General features: G+C 38.9%; 1 protein-coding gene across 16 annotated transcripts in view; it reads left to right on the top strand.

Annotated features, from left to right (window-relative positions):
• The window catches only part of inpp4b (inositol polyphosphate-4-phosphatase type II B), a 765,675-nt gene that overhangs the window by 40,972 nt on the left and 701,620 nt on the right, over positions 1–23,083 (top strand). For 7 of the 16 annotated variants that reach the window (XR_014533081.1, XR_014533083.1, XR_014533084.1 and 4 more), the window contains exons 3-4: positions 1,786–1,904; positions 13,859–13,975. Coding sequence is in view for 12 of the 16 variants with exons in the window: in XM_083538648.1 (XP_083394774.1) it covers positions 1,786–1,904; positions 13,859–13,975 (236 nt within the window). In the remaining 4 variants the exon portion in view is untranslated. Of the gene's footprint in view, positions 1–1,492; positions 1,615–1,785; positions 1,905–4,369; positions 4,709–12,093; positions 12,328–13,858; positions 13,976–23,083 lie in introns of those variants that run through there. The other 9 variants (XM_083538634.1, XM_083538652.1, XM_083538655.1 and 6 more) reach the window with 6 other exon arrangements.

Below are 23,083 nucleotides of genomic sequence, written 5' to 3'. Positions count from 1 at the left end.
CCAACTTAACTTTCATGCAGATGCACCGATGCGAATCTGTGAATCTTACCATTCATAGTAATTGAGTATCCCTATGTTCATATTATTGATTTGCACAGCAATAGCTGACTATTTGTTACTTTTTAACTTTTAACAATACCAAAATCAAATCTTTTAGCTCGATTGATTCCTTAAGCTATTGTACAAGTGGTACAGGATTTTCTTTAATTTCTCTCTCACTTCATTTACAGTTTAGTTTCAATATACAGTAGTTCGATCCCCAGTCAGGGAACCAACCCCAGCCACTCTCAGTGCCGGTCCCAATCCCGGATAAATGGGGAGGGTTGCATTGGGAAGGGCATCTAGCGTAAAAACGTGCTAAATCAAATGATTTGTGGATGATTTGCTGTGGTGACCCCTAATGGGAGAAGCCGAAAGAAAGTTTTTTTATACAGTCCCAGACAAAAGTTTAGTCACACCTTTTTTTTCAGAGGTAGTTTTTCTTTATTTTTAATTATATAAAAACACGGAATTATATATTTGCAAAAGTGTTATATAACCCAGAATATGCTATTGTATATTGTCCAAAGTAGCTACATTTAGCTTTGATGACAGCTTGGCAAACTCATGGCATTCTCTCATCAAATTCACGAGTTAGACACTTGGAATGGTTTTCACTTTACAGGTGTGTCTAGTCAAGAGTTTATTCTTGACATGTCTTGCCTTTATCATATGCTTTACACCATCATTTGTCTTGTGCAGAGGAAAGGGTGAGTACAGAGTCAAAATCTTATTAGTACTACTGTACAAATCAATATTATAGAAAGAAACACTCAGTTAAAAGAAAAAAGAGAAAAGACTTCATCATTAGTTTAAGACATGAAGGCTAGTCAATCCAAAAAAATCTCAAAAACTTTAAATGCAACTTGTAACAAATTTTTTTAAAAGTTTAATAATGACTACATCTCATACTGTTACCACACAATAAATGTCAATAGAGACGTTATGAAGAAAAAAAACAGCTTCAGATTAAAAAAGTGGTTGATGCTTCTGGTAGATATGTGACTAGGAGAGTTAGCTTACTTATTAGCTAATTATTTATTGTTAGCTAATCTGCCTATGGAGCCAGGACGTAGCAAAAGAGTTTCACAAACTGCATTTTGAATGTGACAGCAGCTGCGTCACTACACGGCCACCATGCAACAAGCTACAAGCGAAGTGAATTATCGCTTGTTAGTTGAACAAATGCGATGGGTAATTCAGTCAGTTGGCTGAAGCGTTGTCATTTGGCTGGTGATTTTTTAAGGCTAATATCATGGCAACAGACTGTTTGAGTTGGCTGTAACTAAAGAATATTACATCATAAAATTTGGTGAGAGGAAAGAAACAGCGATAGAGGGAAACTGCGTGTCCTCTTTAAATGTATCACGGGGAAAACTTGCCTTTCCTGCTGTGGGAAATGAGGGGAGGGGTTGCTTTGGTAAAACTTTACTGTGTTAAAGAGCAAGAGAGAGAGAGAGGGAGTGAGACACAGAGGGTGGCACTACTCGAAGGGTTTCGGGAGATTTAGTCATGTGCCTTCCTGTCTCTCTGGGAAACAGTGGTATATGTGACTCCACACCCTGAAGCATAACAGTGTGGGATAGTAGCTCTGAGACTCTCTCACCTCGTCTCGCTGTCTCACGTCCTCATGTTCCCTCTCCTCCTGCCTTTCTTCCTGTCTATGTCCTGTGTTCAGAAAGCTATTACTCTGTTCGCCAACCTTTGCTCTCTCCTTCTCTTGCTTTCTCCCTCTGTGTCTGTCAGCATGTAGAGAGCTGCTCACCGAGTTCAAGGACAGGAAGCCCAATGTGCTGGTGCAGGTGGCTGTGCTGGATGCTCACGAGCAGGGAATCATCACCTATGCCTGCACTGAGGTAGTGGAGGTAAGACCTCACTCTCTTTCACTCTCTCACACACACACACACACACACACACACACACACACACACACACACACACACACACACACACACACACACACACACACACACACACACACACACAGAGACTTACAGACATTTTTCCTCCCAGTTTGAACTGAGTTTTTTAACACAATTCTCTGAACAGAGGATTTAAAGTACACACAACACTTTTTTGAAATTGTGATTTGAGTATGCATAAGTGTATGGGGGTCTTAGGTTTTAACTAATAAGTTTGATAGGTTTAAACCTACCGTGTGTGCTCCACCGCTATTCCTTCCAAATCAAATCACCTGCTGCTATACACCCATCAGCCATTGACATACAATGTGGCTGAGTTGAGAATTTTTTGGAATAACTGTAAAATAAAGAGCATGCAGAGACGAGGGACGTTTAATTTTTTTCCACAATCAGGATCGTGTGGGTCTGTGGAGCAGAATAAAGCACAGTGTGTATAACTCATAACTCTCCCGCAAGCAGCAGTCACTCATCAGAAATAAAGACGCCAATCATACAGAATAATATATTAATGATTCACAAAGTTCTAACATTCTATCCTGCATCTACACCACAGATGACATTGTTCACTAGTGACTGTTTGTCATGGATTTTTTGTCACTGCTGTTCTGAGAATGAACCAGAGAAATTAGTCCTTTAGTCCTTATTTGACAGTTTTTCTTCAATGGACAGGGTAGAAAGGGATCACAATCTGTGTATAGCCACTAATGGGCTTCAATTATTAAGCGTATACCAGAACATACACCATACAAGACTTGGAAACATGCTGTTTTCAGTGAAGGTGATGTGGTTTGGACCAGATTTTGTGAATTTTTTATACAGCAGAGAACTTATTTTTTTTATTTGAAAGCCATACTTTTTATCCATTTCCAGATGCCTTGAATCATGCTGTAATGGCTGTAAACACTCAGTCTGTCTTTCTTTTTCTCTTTGAAGTTAATAGAAAATAAAAACAGGATTTTTGTCATTGAGAGACCACAAACTTTACTGTCCTGAAATCTTTACTGTATTGGAAAACGTCAGGTCAAAGCTTTACCTCTGAGTGCCACAAAGCACTGACACTGGAGACTACATACACTATAGATAAAAGTATTAGTTTTGCTTCACCACACTGATCTCTGGCTGGGTTAATATGGATTATGGATTATTAGGATTTCTGTATGGACTGCATTGCTTTTCCATAGATTTGCTATTACTCAAGAATGATACTATTTATTCTATATATATAGTTATACGTAAAGTAATGATGCACTATATGGACAAAAGTATTGTGACAACTGACTTTTCCATCTATGTTTTTTTCTTTCCACAATGTTGGAGGCACATTATTGTATTGGATTTTCCCTTCACTTGAACTAGGAGACCCAAATCTGTTTCAGCATGACAATACCCCTGTGCACAAAGCCAGCTCCATGAAGATATGCTTACATCACTTGGAGTGGAAGAACTTGAGTGGCCTGCTATAGAGCTCTATCTCAACCCTCCTCACCTCACCTACATCAGCACCTACTAATGTCCTTGTGGCTGAATGAGCACAAATCTCCACAATCCCACGCCACAATCTAGTGGAACATCTTCCCATAGGAGTGGAGGTTATTATAGCTGCAACTGGGGACTAAACATGGAGTGGTCTGTTCAAAAAATACATAGCTGTCCCAGATTTTGTCCATGCAGTATATATACATAAAGGTACAAATACAGTGTAGGGATGTGGCATGGTGCATTGGCGTGTAAACATTGCTGATGCAAGCAAAAGGACTGGGGAATTAAACTGGCAGTGCATTGCACAGATTATCAAAAGTATGAACAGTGAGAAAGCAGGGGAAAAAATGAATAGACGCGTACGTTGTTATAATAACGATAACGACGTTACAACAGATGCGTTGATATAAACCCGGGAGTCCTGTGCAGCCGGCGCTTCTGTCATAACTGCTGTTACAGTCGAAAATCAATTCACATCTTCTCACGAGAAGTTCAACAGCACTGTGGTTTAAAAGTCGAATGTAACACCTAAGTTCAGCTGCAGTGGGGTCTCTCTCCTAAGTCATATTTCTTGGCAACAGCTGGTCATGCCCTTTGCCCTGTTAGGAAGCACCACACACACACACACACACACACACACACACACACACACACACACACACACACACACACACAGAGTTTCATAGAACTATCCCACACCCCCATCCCTCCTCACTCTGATTTGTTTCCCTCCCTTCGGCCCTCCTTACTCTTTCCTCCCCTTTTCCACCACATGGGCTGTCTGTCCCTCATGAGTGCACAAAGAAAACTCTATTCCCCTCTAAATGAGATTTGCCAGAGGAAAGAGCAATAGAAAGAGGGTGAGAGTGTGAGAGAGAGAGAGAGAGAGAGAGAGAGAGAGAGAGAGAGAGAGAGAGAGAGAGAGAGAGAGAGAGAGTGAGGAAGAGAGAAAGCATGCTCCTCTTAGGTCTACTCAGACTACAGCTAGCTCTCTCTCTTTCTGTGTGTGTGTGTGTGTGTGTGTGTGTGTGTGTGTGTGTGTGTGTGTGTGTGTGTGTGTGTCTGCAGTGAAAATTCATGATAAACGCTGATAAATTAGGCATCCAGTAAGCATGCTGCAGCCATAAACAATTGATTGGCTCTGTTATCCGTGTACAGCATGTAAGCATTTTACCGCACCATATGGAGAGATTTTAAGGGCAAGCTGGACTGTGAACTAAGTGACCAATGGTGACATGGCCTTGTGTTTTGGAAGGCCTAAGAGGAGGGTAGGTAAACTTGATCTATTTGCTCACTTTTAAAATTAATCTACTATTTTTACCTTTCACATTTTTCCAGCTGTTTTGTTTTAAATAGAGATTGTCAGTGATGGGATCCTAACCATTTTCATCCTAGCACTACTAAGTCGAGACATATGCTTTATAATCTAGACATGCTCGAAAACTATCCTCAGTCTAGTAACCAAGGGGTCTTAGACTAGCACTAAACTTCGAAGCTTTGCCTCTGAATCATTGAATCATCTCACCTCTGCGCCGATTCGATAATAAAGACTATCGTTCTTTCGCATTGCTGTATTTCCTTAGAAACCTTTGACTATTCTCTCTATTACATAATTATATCTCTTTGTAATTACTGTATATTTAAAGAATTCTTTATACCAGAATAAACCAAGACACATTCAGAAATTAATTTTACACAAGAGCAGCATTAGAATGAAGAGAAACTTTACTTGATATTTAATAGGTCTATAATCCATTCAGTGAAGGTGAGTGGGTTACTTGTGTTTCCTTTTAAGTTCAACTCCGAGATATTAGTCTGTAGTAGACGTATAATGCACATTTTTCTGCGTTCTCCAGTGGCTGTCAGCGGAGAGGCAGAGCTTTCGCTTATATTATTGTTCAGTGTGGAATGTGGCTGCAGCTGCTGTCTAACTTATAGGCTTAAAGCACATGCGCTCTGTGTGTGAGAGAACGTTGCCATTTGTTGGGGTTCCCACCAGGGGTCTGGTCCTAGCAGCTGGGTCTTGTTTTTGAACCTTCGCTACACTGAGTGCCTGATGACAGTCTTATGTTGCTCATCACACTTTCTTTAGCTCACAACACATCGTTCACACTTGATCGGAAGCGCCACCAGGAAACGTCTGACAGTCTGAAACGTTCAGGATTGCCAGTGGAGTTTCTCAGCTATTTATGGGATGTCTATTAAACTAGTGGTGTAAGGTGATAATGCTTATCTTGTCATTTTGTCAGACATTAGCAAGTTTCATTTGAGGCAAAGATGTTTTTGTGAGGTAGCTGATGGAGAATCTGTTGTTTTTTTGTTTTCTTCACTTTATTATGAATCTCTTGTCAGGCTGCTTTGAGACAATGTCCATTGTAAGCGGTTTTATACACATAAAAATTTCTTTTAAAGCTGCTACACAACACTAGCACACATTTTTTTTACCTACATTTCGAGTGATTCAATTCCTCTCAGTACTCACACGTCTGTAAATAACTACTAAATGGTTGATGTGTGTGGTCTATTGGGACAGTTTGTACTGTAAAGAGGGATTTTCCAAACTGCACGGTTACTACCCACCCATCCCACCTTACCCACCCATCCCACCTTACCCCAGATATAAGGTACAGGTGGCCACACTGGCTGGATGGATCTATACCATAATAATTGATATATCTAAATGAATACAATAATAAATGTTAGTAACCAAGCAGATATGTGAAGTTAGAGGAAGGAAGAATTAGGAGGGAAGTAAGTAAAAAGTATATAGTTATTTATAAAATCAAGGGGAAAAAAAAGATCAAACAGGAAGTGATGTAGGCTATAAATATGGAAGTAATGAAGGTAATAACTTATTATAATTAGTATAATTATAGTAAACGTATAATTATAATTAGTCACTATGCAAGGAAGAAAAGAAGGACATAAAGAATGCAGGAAATAAAGAGTTGTTTTAAAGAAAGAAGAAAATTCTTTAGCAAGAATGTAAACCAGGAATTATGTCTGGGGAAGGATGAAAAGAAATACACCATCAAGTGACTGAAACTTTCCTAGGATTCATTTACACACACACACACCAGTTTGGGTTCATGCTCTTGTTAGCCAGAGAGCAAAACAAATTGCCAGTTGGTTATCAGCAAACTTTTGTGGCAGTCTGTTCTAATTGAGCTGTGTGCTCAGGCAGTCAGAACAAACGCAGTGTTGGGTGCTTGAGTGTGTTGAGACTCTCGTCAATGCTGCATAGCTGCTTGGCTCATAAAAACATGACAGCACACTTCACATGCACATCTGTTCTACCGGATTGATGGACGAAATAAAAAACCCAGGAGAAATTGTCAAATGCTTGGAAGAATTTCTATACTTCATTGAGAATAAAATGCTAATGTTTTAAAAAAGAATGGGGAAGGCTAGTTTACTACTGATGACAGTTTGTCAATCAGTCGTTCTCAACATGGCAACCATAACTTATTTGTTATGTTTTTTAAGTTCAACCACCGAGTTCTCTATGACACGATGCCGCTCACCACATCATTTTAGATATCCAAGGACAGCTGGACACACAGGGAGGGTTTGGCGACACCCGCACCCAGGTAGCGTGTAAAGCCATGATTCACATTCAGAAAGTATTTCCAGGTGCGTTCTCTTGGACTGCAGTCATGTGCATGAATGCCTTTGTTATTATTTGAATTGGCAGCATTACACATAGATATATTATGCTACTCTGGATCCTTGCACGGATCACATTTATTGTATATCTGTCTTCAGGTTACTTCAGTGTATCTTTGGAAATGGGAATACTCTGCTATACGTATATACAATAAAAAATCTAAAGGCAGGATGTGGGTGTTGGGAGGGCATTCCAGGTCCACACATAATATATATGCTTCATTGTAAAGAATTTTTTTTTTCTGTATACTTTTCTATTATTGAATCGTGTAGCACAAATGGAAGATTGTATCTGTGGAACAGCACAGACTTTTGGTGTGGCAAAAGATACCATACATTATCTTTCGGCTGCTCCCATTAGGGGGCGCCACAGAAAATCATCCGTCTTCATACTACTCTGTCCTCTACATCTGCCTCTATCAAATCAACCACCTGCATGTCTTCCTTCACCACACCTTACTCCTTAACCTTCCTCTTTTCCCCCTGCCCTTCAGCTCCTCCTCTGCATATGACCAAACCATAATCTCTCTCATCTTGTCTCCGTCTTACCTGCACGGTCCTTCTAATAAAGTCATTTCAAACCCTGTCCATCCTCGTCACTCCCAATGAAAATCTTAATGAGATTCCTGCTACCTCTAGCTCCGCCTCTTGTCTTTCAGTCAAACAAAAGTTACTGTACATACAGCAGCATATACGAGCTCAGTATTTGTGTCAGTCGGAAGAGATTCTACAAAAGCGGTGGTGATTCATAGAACCGACATGTAAAATACACACTTGACAAACTGCAGGAGTCTGAGAACTTAAAAACCGAGACCATTTACAACCTTTAGCTTCTCCCAAATAATAGGCCTATTTCAGATTTTTTTTTTGTTTGTTTTACGAGCCAATTTATACACATATTAAACTTAAACCTATAAACAGCAGTTTAACAAGCTGCCATAAAAAGTGGTAACTTAAAGGATATATCGTTTGTCTTCAGGCTTTTTCTTCACAAGTGGAAAAAGTAATAGAAAAGTCATACATTGAATTAACAGTTTATTAGGCACACCAAACTAGTACCTTATAAACTGCAGTTCAGAGTTATATAGCTTTAATCCCCTTATATGCATATAGAGTTTAGAAGCAGGAATTAATAGACAGATGTCCCTAATGATTCTCTGGGTGTCCTTTTTTGAAGAAAACATATGCAGAAGCCTTAACAGTTTAATAACTAGCCAGTGAATCCTTAAGGGACTGGCTAGTTTTTTTAACAGAAATTAGTATATAAAACAACTTGTCAGTCCGTTGTTTTGTTGGACTGATTAGAGAAAAACAGCATCTGGTTTGTATCAAACTGGCGAATTTTTCTACCCAAACCTTTTACTAAACACTCAATATAATTGAATTGTGTTTGAAGTTTTTTAAAGGGTTGCTCTGAAGTGGCACAACAGAAAAGCATTTTCACTACAATTGTAACAGAGGTGCTACTGCCATTTGTGGAGAAAAACTAAATTGACTGTGCTTGGTGGTCTAGTGGTTAGGATGCGGCGCTCTCACCGCTGCGGCCCGGGTTCGGTCCCCGGTCAGGGAATCATCCCCAGCCATTAGGGTTGCACAAGCCTTAGTGCCGGTCCCAAGCCCGGATAAATGGGGAGGGTTGCGTTAGGAAGGGCATCCAGCGTAAAAACATGTGCCAAATCAAACATGCGGATGGTCCGCTGTGGCGACCCCTAATGGGAGAAGCCGGAAGAAAGTTTTTTTTTTCTGGGTGAGATGGGCATACTCTGTCAATCACAGCAAAACTAGCAAACTAATGTAGTGAACACTGGTGAGCTCATGTATGCTCAGTCTCAAAGCATGTAGGCATGTATGACTTTTACACCCATTGGTGTGTGTTGCTGGATAATGGGAAGCACACACTCTTTTTTATGCTGTAACAATACAGTCTCCCTTTATTGGAACTAAGGTGCTCAAAGCTGCTCTAGCATGATATTTCATTCGTTAATTCCCACCCACTCTATGCTGTGCTGCAAAACGTTTGACACCTGATAATCACATTTATATGTGATTCCTCTTCAAGCTATTGTCAAAGATAGAGGCACACAATTGTACAGAATCAAATGGATTAAAGTGAGCTCCATGAAAACATGGAAACCACACTGAACATCTTTGGAATGAACTGGAACACTGGGTTAAACCTTAAGCCTTCTCACACAGGTAGTGCCTGTACCTACTTGTGCTCTTGCAGCTGATTGAGCACAGTCACAGTTTAGAATCAAATGAAAAACCTTCCCTGAACAGCGAAACACCCAATTGCAGCGATCTATAATCGGATGTTCCAATACCACAGGTGCGTGTGATTGTTAGGATGTTGGCAAACTTTGGGAGTAGATTGTGCTTTTCCCTGAGGGGAAACCTGCCCTACGATGCAGCAAGAGCAGCAGTTTTTAAATAATGCAAAACTTGGCTTCAGGTGTTCTGGAGAAAGCAAGTTAATTTTCAGCCTGTCAAGGGGGCAGCTACATATGACCACACACACTCACACACACTTTTCATCCTCTTGCCATCTGGAGGTACTGAAGCCTTTGGGACCATGTCCAGACCGTGTAATAGTTTCTCCCCAAAAGCCATTCAATTCCCGATACAATGGTAATTGACTAATACAGATACATGCGTACACATTTTAACCTTTCAATCTTCACTGGAATGGTAACTAAACCACCAGTGTTTACATGGACAGTTTTTATTATTATATGAACAACTAATTTAAACTATAACACATTTACTGTACTGGTTTGTGCTGTCCTGACACTGCTTTATATCTCGTTTGCATGTACGCACGTTATGTAATGTCCTTCTTAGTTTGTGTGTTGTTTTCAGTATCACCCTGGCTCTGCAGAAATGTTGTATAATTTCACTGTGTACTCTACAGCATATGGCTGAACGAGCAGAAAAAGCCGCTTGATTTAACTTGGTTGATTAGGGATTAAGGAATTACGCTTTGTCCCCGAAGGTTGTGAGTTCAAATCCCAGTCACACCAAGTTGCCAATTCTGAGCCCCTGAGCAAGGCCCTTAATTGCTCAGCTGTATAAATGGGACATGTCGATCTGGATAAGGGCATCTACCAAATGCCGTTAATGTAAATGTACGGTGGTCAAAATGGGGGGAGAACACAAAACGAATAAGTGTTGAAATCGTTAATTTTTTGTATTAAATCTATTATCATTATTTGCATTTTGTTTCAAGTTTACATCGCTTATATCCACATGTTCGATTTGGCACATGTTTTTACGCTGTATGCCCTTTCTAACACAACCCTCCCCATTTATCCGGGCTTGGGACATCGCTTATAAAATAAATAAAGAAAACAGATAAGAGACAACATAAGACAAGGAAAAAAGTAGCACGTTGTAGCAGTAGCACGGTACAGAGCGTTGTGCAAGTAGAACAATCATTCAATTCAAATGATCAGCCAGATAGACTATTATTTATATCCTTTATAGTAGCTGATATGATTGTTTCCATTTTAACATTTTCAGAATCAATAAATAAAAAAATAAATACAGAAAATAAATAACTACACTGTCAGCATCTGTCTGTAGGTTATGAATCCATTGTGTGCTGCCTACTAACTTTTTGTGCCCCTTCACTCAAAATAAACAAAAATACTAAATACATACACTAAAATACTCTCTAAATACTAAATACATACTTTAGATACACACTTTTCTGCCTTCACTCCTTTCTAAGCAACTGCACACGTTTTCTGCAAATGTATTAGAACGAATGTGGAAAGCAAACATTTTCTCGCTTGTATAATTCTGCATCTTTGTGCTAATTCAGTCTTCATAATTTGCCTTTCATCTGCCTTTTTCTGTTTTTCCCCCCTCTTCTCTGACCCTTCAGTGTTGCTTTAATAGTATTTACTGCCAACCTTAAAAGCAAAGCATGTCAGCAAAAATGGGCAAACCATAAAATTTACAAAAGAAATGAAACAATGGAATGAAAAAAAAAAATGCAGTCTTAGCCAATTCGGAAGGACAAAAGGACGTGGGTGAATTACAGATTGAATAGGTATGGGGCAATAAATTAGTGAAATAGTGAACTCAGATACAATAAAGGGTAAGAGAGAGAAAAGGAGATAGAGAGAGGGAAAGAGAGAAGGAGGTGAGCCAAGCAGTCAAACAGTTAATATTTATCTGGTCTCTAAGGAAATGTGCAAGCAGTGTGGTGTGCTGGTGGTGATTGCTGATTAAGTGATGTTCTGTCTGGAGGATGAGTAGAAAATTGTGTGTGTGTTTTTATTTTGAAATTTTGATGCTTTGGAATGCTGTAAAATCTGATTCATTTAAAGTACTTTTTGCAGGCATTTTTCATAAAGAGCCTAAATTCAGGTGTGTGTGTGTGTGTGTGTGTGTGTGTGTGTGTGTGTGTGTGTGTGTGTGTGTGTGTGTGTGGACATTCACACAGCAGCGTAATTATACCAGGGGCCATGTTAAAATGGAAAAACATACTCAATAAGTACAGTATGGTACTGGCATAAACAGAAGTCATGTCTATGGACATTTATGGCAATATGTGTGTGTGTGTCTGTGTGTGTGTGTGTGTGTGTGTGTGTGTGTGTGTGTGTGTGTGTGTGTGTGTGTGTGTGTGTGTGTGTGTGTGTGTGTCTGTGTTTATAGAAGGAGAAGAATTTTGCCCTCTTAATCTGATGGATTTTGGGGAAAATCCCGTTCTAAAAATGTCCACGTCTCTCTAAGGAGACGAGCCATGGGATTTGACGTCAAACCCACTAAATAAATAGATAAATATAAAGTAGGTACTTTGTGTGTGTTTGTGTTTAAAGTCTGAAAATATGCATACATAAGTACATTTACTGTACGTGTGTGTGTGTTTCGAGCATGTTGATCGCTTTTTGGACATCTATAAGTTGTTCCTCCACCCCTGTGATTTTCTACCACACACACACACACACACACACGCACACGCACACAGAAACTCAGCTCAGCATTTTTTTTTATTTTTTATGTACTCCAGCCATTAGTGGTGAGGAGGGTCCATTAAGCAGACTACAGAGCTGTAGAGCAGATTCCCTGCTGCACAGTAAACAGCACCACAGCAGAAAGTAAGACAGCTTCACTGTTCACTTTGATTCGGGACATTTTAACTGGACCGGCCCCGCATCCATCATCTGGCTGAGCTGCACTGCGTGTCCGCTCTCTGTCTGCTGCAGGCATGCTGGTGAGTGCAGCGTGACATTAGCATTGGCATCGGTCGGTAGCAGGGTTGGTACGGCACCACAGGCACTCACAAAGCTTTGATAGGCTGTTTTGTGAAAGAGTAAAAAGCTTTAGCCTGTTTCGGAGGATTTGTGTGGGAGAGAATTTTGAACATCCTGACAAAAAGTCTCTTTATAAAAATTACGGACCAAATAGTAGCCTGTTTTTTTTTCAGTGGATTTGAAGATTTATGTATAAATGAGACAGCAGTGAATGGAATGTTGGTTGGAGATTGGAGATAGATGCTGTACATAGCAAACTTCTGGTTGGGGTCTTTTTGACAGATAGATTTGTATCAATTGAATGAACTATAGTAAACATATATGATGCCATTATATTTAGAATTGACCCTTTTTAGATTATATATATAGTGACAATGCAAAATTCTATGTAACCTCTGTCAGCGGTTCATAAAAAATAAACACTAAATATTGCACTAAATAAATAAATATTGAAATCATAATTTCATTTTGTGCACAAGCTTGTGGTAAAATGTGTAAACTTTTCTCAAAAACTATAAAGCATGCTGCAAAATCATAATCTTTCTTATATATATATATATATGTATACATACATACATACATACATACATACAGATAGATAGATAGATAGATAGATAGATAGATAGATAGACAGACAGACAGACAGACAGACAGACAGACAGACAGACAGACAGACAGACAGACAGACAGACAGACAGACTGATTGATTGATTGATTGATTGATTGATTGTCTGTAAACAGAGTTTAATTTGTTATCGCACCCAAGACGTGATCTTTTTCATATAAATGGCTTGTAGTAATGTTTACTGGGCATTTAGGTCTGTTTGTGTGGGTGTGGGTGGGTTGGTTTTGTGTGTGTGTGTGTGTGTGTGTGTGTGTGTGTGTGTGTGTGTGTGTGTGTGTGTGTGTGTGTGTGTGTGTGTGTGTGTGTATGTATAATTGCTGCTCATTATCCTTCACTCAATCTCTCAATGATCTTGTGTTCCTGACACACCCTATAGACTGAGGAAGTGCCAGAATAAATGCTTTGCTCCCCAGAGAACAGGTCTAAAATGGTCAAAATGCACCATGTATGCCCACATGAGAGAAGCATGGAATTCTGGGAAACAGATCAGAGGCTAGCTCTCAGAGCTACTGATGTTTTAGAGCAGATGCTGTTTGAGCTGGAGTGGATTTGGGTTTATAACAGTGGGGTGTCTGTGTGTCTCTCTCTGCTTGAGTCTCTTTTTGTTTTTTCTGTCCTGCACCCATGTCTAGATAAACGCTCCCTGAAAACCATTCTCGTGTAGCTTTTCATGCCTCTCCATCTCCACGTTTCCAGAAAGATTATTTTCCCGACCTCCCTCTAGGCCTCCCTCCAAATAAACTCTCTTCTTTTACTCTGCGAGTGAACGAGGATCGAGCCCCTGTGTGTGTGCACAGCTGTTAGCTCACTCAGCAGCCTCTACGTTTCGTAGACCCTTTCTCAGGTCCTCTTTTCTCTCCTGGCAGGGAACAAGAGATCCCCTGTTCCTGACTGGTGTGAGTTTGTCGCCCGATTGGCCCGTCTACGAGGACAGCCTCATCAAGCTCAGTGTCTACGATGTGAAGGACAAGCACCACCAGATGGTAAGTAACACCAGAGCTGTTTTCTGTGCTCATGTTGATCCTGTATCACCAGTTAATCCTCACAGAGGAATAACAAAAAGAGTTATTTAATTGCTTTTATTTACTCATTTTTCTTTTCCAATGTAATAGGCATGTTCTAGTACATATAAGACCTTCACTTATAGGTATGTAAACACGATTCATGGCTTCAGAATTTGCCTTTTATCAGCTGTGTTCCCACCAAAGTTTGATCACCGAGTGCCCAATATATGAATCAGGCAGCATGACTTCTTGCTTGTGGGTCGATAGATGAAATTTGTAATTTTTCTTCTAAATGCAGCTTGGATGTTAAGTGTTACCCAACCTGGACTGTTTACATATAAACATTGTCGACTTCTGGTCTGTTTTAGTGAAGACAACATGAAACATGAAATATGATTCATCAGTATCACTCACCTGTTTTGGAGGGTAATGTGCCATGAAATCAAATTTCAACACTCACATTCTTTCTTATCTAATCTTCTATATATACAGTACAGACCAAAAGTTTGGACACACCTTCTCATTCAAAGAGTTTTCTTTATTTTCATGACTATTAAAATTGTAGATTCACACTGAAGGCATCAAAACTATGAATGAACACATGTGGAATTATATATGAAATTATATACATAACAAAAAAGTGTGAAACAACTGAAAAATGTCATATTCTAGGTTCTTCAAAGTAGCCACCTTTTGCTTTGATTACTGCTTTGCACACTCTTGGCATTCTCTTGATGAGCTTCAAGAGGTAGTCACCTGAAATGGTCTTCCAACAGTCTTGAAGGAGTTCCCCGAGAGATGCTTGGCACTTGTTGGCCCTTTTGCCTTCACTCTGCGGTCCAGCTCACCCCTAACCCATCTCGATTGGGTTCAGGTCCGGTGACTGTGGAGGCCAGGTCATCTGGCGCAGCTCCCCATCACTCTCCTTCTTGGTCAAATAGCCCTTGATGCCTTCAGTGTGACTCTACAATTTTCATAGTCATGAAAATAAAGAAAACTCTTTAAATGAGAAGGTGTGTCCAAACGTTTGGTCTGTACTGTATATATATAGATAGTTCCATTTTTGAAAAAATAAATTACATTTCCAAGTCCACTTCCAATCTTTGCCCTTTTTAACACGGTTCAATATCAGATCCGGCTTTCTTTTATATCCGATCCACCATATTTCAATGGTTTCAATGATACCCATATTGGTGCCATCTCTAATATGAGCATATGAATGACTCCTTGGATGAACATGAACAGTCTTAGTGATTGCTTTGTGATCTTTCCACTGGTGTATATGAAGACACAAAAAAAAAAAGGTCTTTAAAAGGCAAGCCCTCGACGGAATGGTTACATGCTTGTTTGCTTGTTCATTTTAATTAACCTTGGGAACAGTTGGAATGAAGTTGCATAAAGCAGAAGGTCCATGTCCGATGTACACGCGTTTTAATTAAATAGCTGCTTTTAAGGTCATCATGCTGAGCAAATATATTGCCGCCTTTACCTCAGCGATGCCACGTATAAGGTTAATTTGATTTTATAAGATGGCTGTCTCGAGAAAGGACCCTGTTGCTCCAGCATCACAGACTATCTGCTTTTCCTAATTGGATCTTTAATTACAGCTACACCTATTACTTGTAGCTGATGTGCTACATGTGGGCTTTTTAATGGCTTTATGGCCATTAAGTACAGCACAGGAGATATCAGAGATGCGAACCATAATTAGATGGACAGTGTTAATAGATGGTGTTCTGCTCCATTCAGGCCCAATGGTCCAGTGTGCACAAGCACCTATCTCAGTTTGCAGCTGATGCTATCCTCGAAGCTAACAGTGCTGCTGGATGACTCCCTCCTGTTCTCGGGAAAGCGTAACCTTGTTTAGCCTCTGTGGTGCATGTCTAATGAACAGCTTTCTGTACTTTTTTCCCATTTTCAAAGTGTGAGCCAATCCAGGCTATTATATTTGTCACTGCATAATAATCAGATTGTCTACCTTCATTTCCTGCTTGTCTCCTACTCTGGTTCACTTACGGTCATGTAATCATTGCTTGTAGTGTATATTTCCAGACATTGGAAAAAAAACAGAGAAACCCATAGGAACATGAGGCATAAGTTGAAACTAATTTCTCTATGATTTCTTCAAGAATTGAACTTTTTTGGGGGAAAAATTATTATTTTATTAGGGCTGAAACGATTCCTCGAGTAATCGAAATACAAAATAATTTTTGTGTGTATTAAACTACACACAAACATATAAGACGCTGCAGAATGGAAAATGGAGGAACGGGGAGAAAACAGCGAAGGGGTGAGGAGAAGATTCAGGCCAAATAAAATGCTAGTTTTTAAAGGTTGGGATCCTCAATTCCGCAACATCTTATATCTGCTTTAAATGGACATTCGGTGCAACCCAGATGAGGATGGGTTCCATCTTTAGTCTGGTTCCTCTCAAGGTTTCTTCCTTATACCATCTTGGGGAGTTTTTCCTGGCCACAGTCGCCACTGGCTCACTCATCAGGGACAAACTTACTTATAAAGAACATATTTACTTTTAATCACCACATTATCTGGGTAAAGCAATGAATGCTGGGTAAAGCAAAAAATGAATTGAATTGAATTTCAAACTATATATATATATATATATAAATAAAAGGGGTGCATTTACATTCTTTTTTTGGAGTAATTTGAAATTGATTTTGCTATTTTTATTGATGATTTTTATCTATATTTTTGTATTTGCATTTTGATGTAATATGGCAATCAAATGCATTAAATGGGTTTAGTTTTCACAGATATTTTTGTGTGCGATTTCTGCAATATAAATTGTAATTTTTCCTAAAAATTTAATAAATGACTTTAAGAGGCCATCTTATTTTCTCTTTTATATTTATTTTTTGCTCTTTAATAAAGAAAAAAGTATTTATTATTCGATTACTCGATTACTAAAATAATCTATAGCTGCAGATTTATATATATATATATATATATATATATATATATATATATATATATATATATATACAGTACAGACCAAAAGTTTACAGTACAGACCAAAAGTTTGTACACACCTTCTCATTCAAAGAGTTTTCTAATAAAGAGAATTATATACATAACAAAAAAGTGAACTGAAAATATGTCATATTGTAGGTTCTTCAAAGTAGGCATCAAGAGAATGCCAAAAGTGTGCAAAGCAGTAATCAAAGCAAAAGGTGGCTACTTTGAAGAACCTACAATATGACATATTTTCAGTTGTTTCACACTTTTTTGTTATGTATATAATTCCATATATAATTCCACATGTGTTCATTCATAGTTTTGATGCCTTCAGTGTGAATCTACAATTTTCATAGTCATGAAAATAAAGAAAACTCTTTGAATGAGAAGGTGTGTCCAAACTTTTGGTCTGTACTGTATATATATATATATATATATATATATATATATATATATATATATATATATATATATATATATATATATATATATATATAGTTAAAGAGCTTGTGTCTCCTGTTGAATGGCAGTTAATGATTTGAGAAAGGAAAGGAAGGCTTCTTGCAACAAGGCTGACTTGGCATCAGGTCGAATCAAATTGTTCAGGGTGCTGCATTTCTTGACATAAAAATTTAGTGCCAAGAACATCATTGTGGATAAAAAGCAGAATGCAGGCAGGTTGACAGAAGAAAAGACCTACTGTAGATTTGGGCTATTCAGATCTTTGTGAATGTTCATCCCTTTCTGGACTTTAAGGTATATATATACATATATATATATATATATATATATATATATATATATATATATATATATATATTTATATTTATTTATTTATTTATTTTTTTTTTTTTTTTAAATAAATATTTTATATATTTTATACTTTATACTTTTTTTAATGTATTTACTTTATTTTATATCCTATATTCTCAGAATCAGAATCAGGTTTATTGGCCAAGTGTGTTGACACACACAAGGAATTTGTTTCCAGCTGTTTGTGAACCTATACATGACAAAACAGACAAGACAAGACAAAAACTGACTATACAAGACAATACAGACAATATGAGACAGTATAGACAGTGTGGGTAATAAATAGGGATAAAGATCAGTAATGTACATAAAGTGTGGAAGTGCATGGTAGTGCAAATGACAGTATTGTGTGCCAGGTATGATTAGAGAGTTTACTATAGAACTTTGTACAATATATAGCAGCAATAGTGTGTGTGTAACATATACAGATTATGTGATGACTGACAGTTCTGTGCAGCACTCATAGATGTGAAGCAGGGAATATAATTATGGTCAGTTGTCAGTAATTTTTCATGTTTAAATGTTGGACAGTCGTAAAACGCATTTCGCTGCATGTCGTACTCCGTATGAATGTGTAAGTGACAAACAAAATTTGAATTTCAATTTGATTTGCATAATAGATACATTTTTCTAATTTTCTCTATATATTTTTTTCTTTGCTGTGAAATGTTTTAATTTTTTTTGCATGTGCTTTATATTCAATTCAATTGAAGTTTTTTTTCTATAGTACTTTTCACAATAAACAATATTTCAAAGCAGCTTTACAGAATGTAGAATTATAGAACAAAATGATATATTTCAATTGTGCATTTATAGTCAATGAGCGAGCGTGGGGCGATTGTGACAAAGAAACTTCCTTAGATGGTAAGAGAAAACAATAGACTCGAAAGGGAACCCATCCTCATTTGAGTGACACCAACAGTGTGATTAGTGCGTGAGAAATATCTTGAGCACTGGAGTGTGTGTTATTATGCGTGATGTCCTTTCTACTGTCGTATACGGTCAGTTGGAGTTGTGGATCCAGGTGCTCCTGAGCAATTAGCAAATTAGCTCAACATCCGAGATCATTATAGATTCAACACCAGCTTCTCCGTGCCAGAGCATTTAAATGGTCAATGAAACAGTATATGTAGATTGTGGAATGTCGATTGTCGTTCTTCAAAAAGCTGAAAATTATGTAAAATAAGCGTTCCTGGGTTATATGGAAATATGTACCCATATCAAATAAATGAAATGTGCACCGAAATCCTTGTGCTGATCCCTAGCTAGTTTGCTCACTTTCATCAGCCCTGGATTACGCATCATTGCTATAACTGCCAGTGTGTGGAAATAAAACAGCCTTAATCGATTTGGTCATTTGTAATATGCAGTGTGGACACTTAGGCTTATATTGAATTTTTAGAAATAAACCAGATTCCCTTTGCTGTCTAAAAGTGTTAGAACATTACGTTTCTCTGGCTTCACAAGGCAGTGGATAGAGGTCCATATGGGGCCTTGTGATGTTTCTAAGTGTTTCATTCCCTGTGGTTGAAGTAGCATCAGCGTTCATTTTGTGCGTGCTCCGGGAGACGTGATGAGTTTACCGAAGGCTTTGTTTCAGAACCTTTAAGTGCCATCAGTTGAAATGTGTTTGCTTGATCCCCTTTTTCTGGATCAGAAGGCTATTTGAGCAAAACAGTATGGGTTGTAATAGAGTATCATTTTTAAAACAGTGTTCTCCAAAGCTGAACACCCGCAGGCTCACTTGGTGTTTTGAGACGATGACTGTATTACTCTCTCAGTGAGTGACCTGAAAACAGAGGCAACGTGCCAACTTTACACTCTACATATGTCTGGAAAAAGACCGAGATTTCTGATATAACTTTTGCCATCCAATGCTACGGCATCCCGAACAGAGCCTTTGCGCCTCATGTTTCATCTGAGCACCATTTCCTTCTTGCCTGCAGCTCCGGCACTAAGCGCATCAGGCTCACATGAATAAGTGAACCCGCTGAGTCTGCATGAATAAGTGAGCAGGAAGAACAAGAGGCAATGAGAGAATGAAAAGGAGGGCTGAAGGTAGAGTTTGAGAAGCGGGTGACAGGGGTCTGATTGTAGAGAGCGGGCTCCTTGATTTCCAGGGATGTGCTGGAGGGGGTGGGGAAGGTGTCACAGTTCGGGTCTGCAGTTCTTCAGGGTGGAGGAATGACGCATCAAGGAAAAGATCTCGCCACTTCCTGGGCTGAACTTTATCTGTCTGGTCGTATATGCAAATTTATGCTATGCGTTATACTGAAAAGCATTTGTTTTGTTTTCTTCAGGGTTCAATTAGCAAATTAGCTCCTGGCCCAGTACAAAGACATAAAACACTTAACAGGGCTGTATATTACTCGCAATCAGATTGCAAGAATGCAAAAGAGACGAGGGAAGGAAGGAGGAAAGAGAGAATTAAAAGAGAAGAAGAGAGGCATGTGGTGAATGCTGATAAGATTTCTCATCCTTTTAGTGCTCATTTACCTCCCATAGGGAGCCGTTAAAACGTCAAGACTATTATTGGCCATGCAACTTGTTGTCACTTGAAAGCAATTATCCACTGTCCGCTGCTTTAATGAATGTGTCACGGTTGCCTGTGGAACGGTATCATGGGTAATCATACAGTAATTTCTCTTGTCTTGGAGTGTGACTGAGCTGTTTAAGAACTGTGCGCTCCTGGCCTCACGCTGTGCATATTTCTGATGCATCGACGGCGCGCCGCTCACACGAGCCAGAACAGAAGCCGTTGTCAAGAGAGGAGAAGACAAATGTGTTCAGACGCACTCTCAAGAGCACCAAGAGTGCTTTTTAAGTGCCTTCAATCAAAATCATCACATGCCAATTTGTAATTCGAACAACTCACTTCAAATGAGAAGTTATGAAACGAGGTTACGGTCCGAGACAGGGGTAGAGGTCGAGTGGTCTAATTTTGCATATATGTAAATGCATTGGTTCATACACAGATTTGTTGGAATGTGTCACTAATATAAACCAACTATTAGTATATAACACCTTATACGAACAAATATAGTGCAGTCAATGCTTATAGGGGTATAGAATAGAATAGAAAAGAGTGCAGGAAGGGTGGAGTGGGTGGAGAAGAGTGATAGCAGGAGTGAAAGGGAAGTTTGTTGGGCAGTAACGTGTTACTGTAACACAGTTACTTTTTAAATGTATATGGTGCGTTACCCGTTACTTTATTCAAATTAATTAATTCTGGCTGAAGTGTAGACTACAGTCTAACCTGTTCACAGCAGAGACGCATTGTAGGATTGGTGGATGATCCACTGTAAACAGGAAGAAGACGCACTGTGGGCGTGTCTCCGTTTATTCAGGTCTTTGCGGCAGTAATGGTGAGTCGAGGCGAGAGCAAGACGAGTTTGTCAAAGTGGAAATATGCTCATTATTTCACTTTAGTTGAGTATAAAGACAAAAACTTTTTTGTCAAATGTAAGCTGTGTCTTTCTGGTTCGAAGCTCGTATCTACTGCGATAAACAGCAACTTCAATCTGTAGAAGCTCCTTCAGAAACTCCATGCCTCGACAATGCTAGAAGCTAGAAGCTAACCCGGTGTTCTGTTCTACATTGTTGATAGTTTTCATACTTAAGCTGTGAAAGAAACATTTTTAAGAGCTCAACACAACAGCAGGAGCCACTTTAGTTTTTGATTGTGAATATATTATTCAGCTTGTTTTGTTATTTATTTCAAAAATCCTTGTGATATATTCAGTTTGTGCAGGTCTGACTTTAATAAAATACTGTTTTCTTAGTAACTAGCACAACACTGGTGGTGAGACCTGCGATGTTGTATTGTTGTATTGTATTTTTCTTTCACTTCTGCCACAATTTTTTTCTTTTATGCTGCTACACATTTGATTTCACTTAATATCTAACTTAATAAAAAAAATCCTTTTATTTTTTTTTTATTTTTTTTTTTATTTCACTTTAATTGTACTGTGAGCAACCGCAACCCAACAATTTCCTTATAAGATCAAGAAAGGATTTTGAATATATGCTGAGCGTCCAGTCTGGCCATGTTTTTTACCATTGTTCAGTTGGGTTTGTTTGTTTTTCACCATTCAGTACAAACTTTAAAGGCTGATGTGTGTGAAATACTTAGACTAACCCATTTGGCACCAAAAACCAACTCTCTACGATCACAATTTTCCTGATTCTGACATTTGGAGTGAGCACTTGGACTGAAGCCGTTGACATGCCATCTGCATGATTTTACACAATCCGCTTCTGCAGGATGATTGGCTGATTGGATAATTGTGTGAATGAGCAGAGGCAAAGGAGTCCAAAACGCTATCAGGATAGTTTGCAAAAACGGCTTGTATTTATGACATGAAGGGGGAAATGCAGCTAGGGTAGTGAACTGATGTTTTTGCAATATTCTAAAAGCAAGTCATACACATCCGACATTATCTCACACACACACACACACACACACACACACACACACACACACACACACACACACTTGCTTTCTAACGTTTGTCCATACACACTTATATACACAAATACAAGCTCTGATCATTAGCCCTGCTTATATAGATTTGTTTACACGAGTTGCTGTGATGCATTTGCTTCAGCCCCGCCACCACCACCACCACACACACACACACACACACACACACACACACACACACACACACACACAGTCAGCAATCCAGAGAATGTAGGCTGATGAGTTAAAAAGGAGCAGTGGGAAAGGAGATCAAAGAGGAAAGAGTGATAGAGCAAAAACCAAGGGAGAGAAAGTGTGAGAATAGAGAACAGGAGATAAGGGAGATCAAACAAAAGCTCATGCATATACATTAACAAACAGAGATGGCCTGCAAGATAGATAGATAGAGAAAGAAAGAAAGAAAGAAAGAAAGAAAGAAAGAAAGAAAGAAAGAAAGAAAGAAAGAAAGAAAGAAAAAAGAAAGAAAGAACATCAGCAGGCAGTAGTCGTTGGCCTTCTTTATTGCGTAACACTGATTGCTGTTGCCCTAATGCTCTCCACGATAAGAAGATTAAATCTGATCCTGTATAAATGATATGGTGAACCCCCGCTGAGTTTATCCAGCACTCCCTCTGCCTAGCATTTGTACAGTTCTTTGTCTGACAGTAGCATTGCTGTTAATTAGGACTCATTGTTTCTGGATACAGCCTCTTTCACACTTTGCTGCTTTAGATGTGGGAGGTTTGAGTTCAAATCCCAGTTGTGTTATGTGCTGTAATTAGTGGCGGTGGCCTTTTAGAAGAGATGGAGTCAGTGTTGTGGGTATGGAGAAGCTT

Source organism: Silurus aristotelis, assembly GCF_946808225.1.
Source record: "Silurus aristotelis genome assembly, chromosome: 4".
NCBI classification, from domain to species: Eukaryota; Metazoa; Chordata; class Actinopteri; order Siluriformes; family Siluridae; genus Silurus; species Silurus aristotelis.
This window is presented reverse-complemented; position numbering and strand designations above follow the sequence as displayed.